Genomic DNA, 10,256 nt, shown 5'->3' on the forward strand with positions numbered 1-10,256 from the left:
GCGCATAGCTTGGCAGACCTTGGATGTACTAACATGGTAGAAATGAAAATAGAATTGAGCAGCCAGCGCCCTGTAGTTTATAGGCCGTATCGCCTGTCTCACTACGAGAGAGAGAAGGTTCGTGAAATGGTCGACGAGATGTTAGAAGCGGGTATCATTCGAGAGTCAACTTCTAACTACGCTAGCCCAATAATACTCGTGCGGAAAAAGAACGGTGGCGTACGACTATGCGTAGATTATAGACTGCTCAATTCCCTGACCATAAAAGAGAGATACCCCATCCCGATAATAGAGGACGAAGTGGCGAGGCTATCGGGACAGGCGTGGTTCATTACTCTTGATCTCATGTCAGGTTATTATCAAGTACCGATATCGGAGGACAGCAAGCATTTGACTGCTTTTGTGACCCCCGACGGTCACTACGAATATAATCGTATGCCGTTCGGACTGGCAAATGCTCCAGCTGTTTTCCAAAGGATGATGAACCACGTTCTGGGACAGGCTCGGTTTAATAAAGCCACAGTGTATTTAGATGACTTATTGATTTTTGGTGAAACTCCGTTTGAATGTATAACTCGTTTAGAAGAAGTCTTAATATTGTTAGAAAAGGCGCAGTTGAAACTTAATTTATCTAAATGCAGCTTCTTGCAAACCAAAATCGACTACTTGGGGTACGAAATTAGTGCGGCTGGCATGCGCCCAGGTTCTGCCAAAATTCAGAGCGTAGCGGATTTTCCCTTGCCACAAAATGTGCACAACGTGCGCCAGTTTTTAGGACTTGTGAGTTATTTCCGGAAATTTATACAGTCATTTGCCCAGATAGCACACCCACTCACTAAGTTGTTAAAGAAAAATGCAACGTGGGAGTGGACGACTGAGCAGAAAGACTCATTCGATGTCCTGAAGTCCAAACTGATAGAAAGGCCTGTCTTGGCATTGTATGATCCTACAGCCGAAACAGAACTCCACACGGATGCGAGCAAAGTAGGAGTTGGAGGGATATTGCTCCAGCGTCCAATGGGAAGTCAAGACGCATTTCATCCCGTGGCGTATTACAGCCGCCAGACGACCCCAGAAGAAAGGAACTTCCACTCGTATGAGTTAGAAACTCTTGCAGTTATATGCGCATTGAAGAAGTTCCGGGTTTACCTCTTAGGGAAGCCATTCAAAGTGGTTACTGATTGCAGCGCACTGCGCTCTACTTTTGAAAAACGTGACCTGATACCCCGGATTGCCCGCTGGTGGATTGCCTTGCAGGAGTTTGACTGTCATATCGAGTATAGACCAGGTACAAGAATGGGTCATGTGGACGCCCTTTCCCGGAATCCTACATACGATACGGACACTACAGACCACGTAAGATATCCACCAGTACTGGCAATTTCCGACGAGGATTGGCTACTGACTTTACAACTAGGGGACCCTGAATTGTGTAGGATTAGGGATATTGTCAGTAGTAAACTAGATCCTAAAGGACTAGCTTACATAAGAGACAACTATGTGTTAAAGGATAACAAGTTATTTAGGTGCCTTGGGAGCGATAAAGAGAACGTCAGATGGGTGGTTCCGAAGGGTGCTAGGTGGCAGCTGTGTAAGATGAATCACGATGATATAGGTCACGTCGGTTATGAAAAAACCCTGGAACGCATGAAGAAAAGTTATTGGTTTTCAAAAATGAAACGGTTTACGAAAAAGTATGTCAGTGCATGTATAGATTGTGCCTATGCTAAGAAGGCTGCCAATGGGCGAGAGGGATTGTTACACCCCATAGAAAAAGTTGCGATTCCATTTCATACGTTGCACGTCGACCACCTTGGACCCTTTGTGAAATCGAAAAGGGGGTTTACACATACGCTAAATGTCGTGGACTTCTTCACTAAGTTCTTGTTTATCAAGCCTGTACGGAGTACTAGTACTGCAAATGTTATAAAAGCGTTGCAAGACATTTTCAACATATTTCGAGCACCTGATAGATTGATTAGCGATCGAGGTACTTGCTTCACTGCTCATGCATTCCGAAGGTTCTGTCTTGAGCGAGGCATAAGACACGTGTTGAACGCAGTGGCAAGTCCTAGGGCCAACGGTCAAGTAGAGCGCTACAACAGGACCATACTTGACTGCTTGACAGCCCAAAATTTACGCGACAATGAGAAGGATTGGGACAATAAAATTGGGAAAATACAATGGGGCTTGAACAACACCATACAAAAAACTACAGGAAAGACACCAGCTGAAATCATGTTCGGTACGGCAATGTATAGTGAAGTCAAGCCAGCCTTAAACGCAGTCGTGAATGATACTCGCGATATCACTAACTTATCTGATCTCCGCGCTGAAGTCAAGGAAAAGATCGATGAAGCCCAAACTGTGCAAAAGGAGCAGTACGATCGGAATAGGCATGCTGCTCGTACATATAGAAAGGGTGATCTAGTTAAAATAACAAAGGTTGCGTTTCAAGGTAAAGGTCAAAGCACAAAGCTAATGCCTTCTTACGAGGGGCCTTTTAGGGTCATTAAGGTTATAGGGAACGATCGTTACAGGGTTGCTCCAATCGCGGGTTTTGTGGGTATGAAAGGGAAACGCAAGACCACGGTTGCCGCCGACAGAATGAAACCATGGATTCATGTAGCTTCGTTAAGTTTAGATGAAACAGACAACGAACAAAGTGATACTGAATCAATTGAATGATTATGCTCTCATGTCTTCAAGTTCCTTCCGACCAGTTTCAAACTACCCAGAGCATAAATACAATTTTAGTTTTATGTATGTACGTTGTGATTTAAATGAAATGTTATGCGAGGATGTTGTTTTGTGGTGTTTCAGGTCGGGCGCGAGCTACAGACACATTCGCGCCTGGCCTGATGCCGCACAAAACAATCGCCAGAATTTATATTTAGAAATTAGATAGCACGCTATTGTGATTTAGCCCTGTCTAACTGTTGTCTAAAAACATATTCATGAATTTGAGATAAATTGTGTAAATATTACTTCGAGTTTTGGTAAATAATTTATGCTATTATTTATATATAAATATTTATGCTATATATAGTGATTACAATAAATCTTTCCGATTTTAAGATGATTTTACGATTATAAAGTTAGTTATAAATGGTTACAAGGTTTCAAGGATTGTTATAAGTGGTTACAAGGTTACAAGGATAGTTATAAGTAGTTATAAGGTTACAAGGTTACAAGGTTACAAGGATAGTTATAACTAGTTATAAGGTTACAAGGTTACAAGGATAGTTATAAGTGGTTATAAGGTTACAAGGTTACAAGGATAGTTATAAGTGGTTATAAGGTTACAAGGATAGTAAAGTTATAAGTTTATATTTGGTTAAAAAGATGAAAATAAGCTTTTGTTAAATTATATAGCGAAATTATCGTTACCGTTAGTTCATTTACTTGCATTATGTCTCTTGCTAATTTATTGATGATGAATAAATTTTAATTAACGGTTAGTTTATTATTATATATTTGCAAATACAAAAAAAAAATACTGTTATTATTATAATGAGTACTATAAAATCGAATAGTGTATAGTATATTATTTGAATGCCTCGTTCTGCCAAGTGTAAGGTTTTATATGGTTCCACCTGGTGCATGCATGAGGACATGCATGTTATCAGGATGGTCGAGTGTAAGGTTTATTTAAAAAATTATCCTAAATTTAAAGTAGCTTTACCGGGAAAATGTATTTTTTTTATGAACTGGGCACACTGGTGGCCGCTCGGAGGAGCGGGGCATCTAAACAAGATGGCGGTTGGTTACCAAGCGCGGGAAGCGATATTTTAAAAGTTACTGTATTGTATTTCAAGAAATATAGTCATTGTCAGCTAAATATTTGCGTTTAAGTATAACCTTTGTCGACACGTTCAGTGACATAAAGGGGATTTATTTTTACATTTGTATGTAATTCATAAATTTAAATTTTTTTGTAATGTCCGCCATATTGGATTGCAGCAATTCATGAATCGTGCATTGTCATCGAGATTAAATATGTGTGCCAACTTTCAGCTGAAAGTGGGTGTAATATTTATTCCAAGATTCCAGGACATATGTAATAACATTAATACATACAAGTGAAATAAAATAAAAAAAATTAAAAAAAAAATTAACACTAAATTTTTTTTTTTGTAGTACTAAATATAAATAAAAATATTTTAAGTTTAATTAAATCAGTTTTATTTTTTAATCATTTTCGAATAACAGTCAAAAGCAATACAAATAATTCTAATATCCTATCTATTTTTATGAGATTTATGATTAAACCTATTATGATTAACCTTTCATTCATCAATGATTCAACCAAATCGAATTGACAACATTTTTTTCTAGTAAATATTTAGATTTTTTTTTTTAAATTGAATATATATTTTTTCTTTATGAACCAATATTAATAAAACGAACAAATACTACGCTATATGTTACCCAACGGTCACTACACTACAGATTTCGAACACTTACGATTTTATTATATAAATAGATCATTAAACTTTTATAAGATGTTAAAAATTGGTATGTTTCAATATTTAGTATAAGAACTAATTGTGGTATAATAATACAAATAATAGAAAAAAAAGGTTAAAACTAACTGTCTATTTTATTGTATACAAAATATAAATAAAAATATTGTAAGTTTAATTGAATTAGTTTTATTTTATAATCATTTGTTAACTAACATCGAAAGAAATAAAAATAATTCTGTTGTCCTATCTATTTTTTATGAGATTTATGATTGATCTTACGTCGCTCGGTTTGGCGCCATCTATTAGAATATTTGGGCGTAATCTCGTTACCTCGCTTAACCCTTAGTACACGGGCTTGCCGTTTTTGTCGATTTTGTAAGTGTGTGCGTGCGATTCTCAAGGGCACTTATCTCTTGTAGTCCTCTTAACTCAGAATCATTAGTTCAGATCAATTAACTGTAATTATCTATTTTGACCTTCTAGTCCTGTCTGAAAACTGGCTCGCAACTAACAATAAAAAAAATAACACATAAACCAAGTGACGGGGTGATTGCTTATATAAAGTCGTATTATTGTTTTACTTACGAGGTATTGGACTTTAATAATCTGTATCAGTTTATTAAGCCTGATAACTATTAAGTTTACCGTCAAATTACATCATCGACTCCTTTCTTTTATCCTTAAGCCGTATTCTTTTATAATCAAATAATATCAAATATCTTGGTCTGATATTAGACAAATTTTAAAGCTTATGTTGATCTTCGGCACTTTGCTAATAATTTTATAATACGTAATATATATTTCGCTTTCTGTCAGTTTTTAATTTCTTATGTTAAGGTATTTTTCGTCAGCACAGAAATACCCCTTACATAAATAACAGATTAAAGCGCCGTAATGATGTCACTTGTCACGTGCTTTTTCCAAAATTTAAATTCATCGAACACATTTTTATCTATTAGGATCCTTATTTATACGACAACATTAATAGAGATATATGTATTTATTTAGAAGATGCAAGATACATAGGAAAAAAAATAACACACTTTCTACTTTATAAAAATGACGAAGAAACTACCTAACTTTTAGTTCTATCTAGGTCTAGCTTGTGTTTGATGATCTGAAAATTACATTTCAGCACACTTTCATGAACACACACACAGACACACACCATCCGCAGCGCTTTTTTGCATTTTCGCTTATATCAAACATAAACACAAACTAATTTAAACTACCTTGCAAGTTTAATATATATAATATCTATAATTTATTAATATAGTAGTTAATTATACGTAACGTAAAAAAATGAATACTGAGTAGTAAGACCACCCATGAAAAATGTTCTATAATCAAATAATGAAGATTAAGGAACATTTGTCATGTGTGGTCTATGGTGGTATTTTTGGTGTTGTTCACTCCTTTATTTTTAATATCTCATGTGTAATTTTTGTAATATTATTAGAGTATCATTATTTTTGGAATCAATGTATGAAGTTACAAATATAACAATTCCCCTTGTAGCTTAATGATAAAATTGTTATACTCATATATTAATGCAAGGCTTTCTTTTTCCGGTAAAACTATTTCCATCACGTATTGAATTGTAGAAAAAATGTAAAATAATAATATACGCAATTATAATACATCAACTAAGTGATCAACTTAAATACAAAACAAATAACATATCTAATACATATATTTAATTGTTGATTTGTCAACGTTATTACTTTCTTGTTTTTTTCTATCACCTTTTTCATTTTTGTAATTGCTACGTCGTACCGTAGAAGATCTATACATAAGTTATAAGCATATTGATTAAATTTGTTAATGTAGTGGAAAGCATTTAGTAAATGTTAGATGATTAAAATTTATACTATTCTTTATAAAGATGTATTGGATTATCAAGTGGGTAAATATATTTGTGTTTGTAATACGATACCATAAAAAATAAAATCAATATAAAACAGGGTTCTCAAATCATATTTGTGCCCGGGCTGACACAATAAAATCTAATACATTTCATTTAATATTAAATAAAAGTCCTTTATCGTATGAATATAAAACATACCTAGACTTTCGGCTCATTGAGTGTACGCTATTTTTTAATTTTATTAATGATTTTGTTTAGAGTTGTGTTCATATGTATAATTCAAACTTATCTAGGAAATATAGAAACATTCACTTTCTTATCGATATTATAAAATAAAATTATACCCAGTTCAAAAAATGAATACCTGGTAAGTTTTTTAAATATTTTTGATAGGCGTACTGGCAAACAGACCACCTGATGGCAACAGGTAACCACCGCCAATAGAAAATGTCGTTGCAAGAAATATTACATATTCCGAACACCGCCAAAGCGCCTTCAACCTTGGGAGCTAAGATGTTATGTCTTTGTGTCTGTAGTTACACTGGCTCACTCACCTCTCACTCACACTCACTCACTTGGCCTATGTATATAAGGAAAGGGTGGTCCAGAAGGGCTTGCATGGAGCCCTACCACCAAGTAAACATGTTATAATCAGTGCCATTTAAAGTATTAATCGACGAAAGTGTGGTTAAAACTTATCAAGATCGGTAGATTTATAATCAGAGCCGCTATATCTGAAATTTATTTGTAAAACGTTAATAATTGTAATGCTGATGAATGAATGAGAAAACAGATCACGTCACACGTACTAATATGTATACTTATAGTACGATCGTTGAGAGGTCAGGTGCAGGACTGACAGCTGTACCTATTGCTATCTGGTCTAATAAGTATTTACGTAAAAAGTTATAATAAAAATGCGTAGTTATAATTATTTATTAAAATATATTTATCAATCTAAAGGAATGTTGAAATACATTAAATTAGAGTAATAGCAATTTTAACATAACACTTTACCGTTAGAAGTATACTCATAATTGACATTTATTAATATAACCACAAATATTTTATGAAGCTTGGTTGCATGAGTGATAATCTATAAAAACAATGTATCTTGTTTTAAGTTCACTACTTATTAATAAATATGTTAAGTTATTAAAACCACGGAGACTATTTCTCTCTATGTTATGTTATTTATAACTGTACTATATTTATTTATAACAATATTATAAAAGCAGAATTAACTCTGTCCGGCTGTTTACTCATCGCGACTTAACCATCGATTAGATGGCAATGAGTAATGGAATTTGGCATAGAGCTACCCTGAGAGAAAGCCAAGAACACAAGTTTTATAAAAGTTTGATGAGGAAGGAGTCGGGGCGAACAGTTTTTCTATGTATCTTCTACTTGTTTTCGTTAATTTATCTATGTATAAATTGTTAGTTAATAAAAATCTATATTATGTTATTTCCTACGACCTAATGACCTATTCTAACGCATTTCACTGAAATCGATGAAATCTTCAAACGGGATTGATTTAATATTTTCAATTTCGTACGTGTAAAATACCAATAAAAAAATATTTAAAAAGGAAATTTAATTATACCTACTGTGCTTTGAATATTTACTTAGTGATGTTTAAATAGTTATGTCAAAAGGGCACAAATTATTTCGCCAATGTGTGCGATGGAGAAGAAACAAAAGTGGATCGGTGCGGTCGAGGTTACACGTTTAATTGAATTTTGAAGGTATAATAGCAGTAAATATTTGTAAACTCATAACCTAAAACAACACAAACGTATATAATTCAATAAAAATAAATTGTTATTATTATTACATAACTAATCAAGCACAATACTATTTATTACTTATTTGTAATGACATAAAAAATTACTTGAAAAAGCTGAAGCGAAAAAACGATTCAAATATTCGTGTCTTATGTCAAATTATTGTTTTGTACCATTTGCTGTTGAAACACTAGGCAGTTGGAGTAGTAGTGCAGAAACCTTCATTTAAAGTATACACCTCGCTTTTTTGCCTCCACAGGTGACAGGAAGGCTGGTTCGTTTTTTGCCCAGACGATCGGAATTTTGATTCAACGGGGAAATGCTGCTAGCATTATTGCCATCATTTCACGCGGTCAAGATTTATACAGTAAATATTTTTAATTTATAATTATTTTTTATATTATTAATTTATACAAATGTATGGTAATAATTATTCAAAAAATATTTAATAAAAACTAATACACTCAAAGTATTTACACCGAATAATTTGTTCTCAAATTTCAATTTACCTCGTTATACTTATTACACTTGGGTATTATATTATGCAAGAATAAAAATAATTAAATATGCATACATACATACTTTTATAATTGTAGGAAATAAAGACATTAATATTATTATTCTAATTACAAATTAACATTATACGATTAACATATGAAGAAAAATAATATTTAAAAATATATTTTAATATATGACAAAGATGACAAAACATTCATCTAAATTAAAAGACTTATTAGATACTTTTATACTTTTTTTTTATTAAAACAGTAGTTCCGTAATTAATCCTTCTAATTTATAAAAGTGACTTAAAATTTACAAAAAGTTTGATATTTGTAATATAACAATTAGATACGTTGTTATAACACTTATGAACTTAAGCATTAATTTTGTATTTAATGTAAACATTTCAAATGCATTTATCTCTAGTGGCTGTACTGCCATTAATTCCATAAATGATTTGGCTTGGTATCTTATAGATTGCGGCAGGTCATAATCCATTATCAGCTCATTGATGAATTTCCTAGTTGAGTTTCGTTTTAAAGTCATTGTTTCACAGATATAGGACATGAGCCCTATTGAAATTAGTTCGGCTGCACATTGCAAAATTGTAGTTATCAACGACTTCGACAGTTTCTTTGTGTGGGATAAATAAACGGACTCCCATAATGTAATAATGATAAATATATACGTGGAAACTATAGTCAAAAATATTTGGATTTCAAAAATTTGGTTTATCAAACAGACTGCATCACTGATAACATTATATACATTAGCTAGCATTATAATTTTAGTATTTTTACCAGAAAAGGTTCCAATATAAAATATGTTTTTGTTATTTGCTTTATATTTATTATTGACATTAATACAATTTTTCTTCATATGACTGTGATTTGCTAAATATTTGTTTACTATATCTAGTCTATCAGTTATTAATTTTATGAACACGTAAAAAGCGAATGCTTCGAGGTGACGTTCAAAATCAATAAACGTTATCAACAACTTGTAATAGATCATTGAGTCTTCCTTTAAGAAATCTTCGATACATGTTATTAAGAAAATAACTATAAATATAACCAAAGATACTTGAATGTGTTTCCTACACCTCGTGTTGAAATCCTTGTTTCTTGATAATTTAAAATAACAATCTATTCGTGCAATAGCCTTAATGAAGCATATATTTCTTCCTCTCGTGTTATAAAAGTACGTCATAAAAATGATATGTTGAACAATCATAACCACAACTGGTATTTCATCCATTATTTTCATAATTTGTTCGATTCCTGCCAAATCTTTCCATAACACAAGATCACTTAGGAGTACACCATATGAAATAACAATAAAGCATATTATAAAAATGCTGTAAATCATCATAGTTGATCCCATGTTTTTTACTTGACCTTTAACTAAACGAAATCGGAATATACCATAACAATTTTCAATTTTAATCAGTGGATTAATTACATTGACAATCATTTGTATTTCATCACTATTTTTTAACTTATAATCGATGTTTATTGGTGTCTTTTTATACATGTTTTATAGCAAATGTTACAGCTTGTACTTGTTACAGCTTGTCCTGCTACTGGCAACAATACCCTCCGTAATGCAGAAGGATTTACTGCTACAATTACT

At 32.8% G+C, this 10,256-nt stretch overlaps 1 protein-coding gene across 1 annotated transcript; it reads right to left on the reverse strand.

Annotated features, from left to right (window-relative positions):
* Positions 1-8,948: 8,948 nt before the first annotated feature.
* On the reverse strand, positions 8,949-9,708 carry LOC125067062 (the record flags this gene model as incomplete). Its single annotated transcript, XM_047675440.1, has 1 exon — positions 8,949-9,708. A coding segment is annotated over exon 1 (690 nt), but the record flags the coding sequence as incomplete, so codon positions are not given.
* Between the last annotated feature and the right edge of the window lie 548 nt (positions 9,709-10,256).

Source organism: Vanessa atalanta, chromosome 10 (assembly GCF_905147765.1).
Source record: "Vanessa atalanta chromosome 10, ilVanAtal1.2, whole genome shotgun sequence".
Lineage (NCBI taxonomy): Eukaryota > Metazoa > Arthropoda > Insecta > Lepidoptera > Nymphalidae > Vanessa > Vanessa atalanta.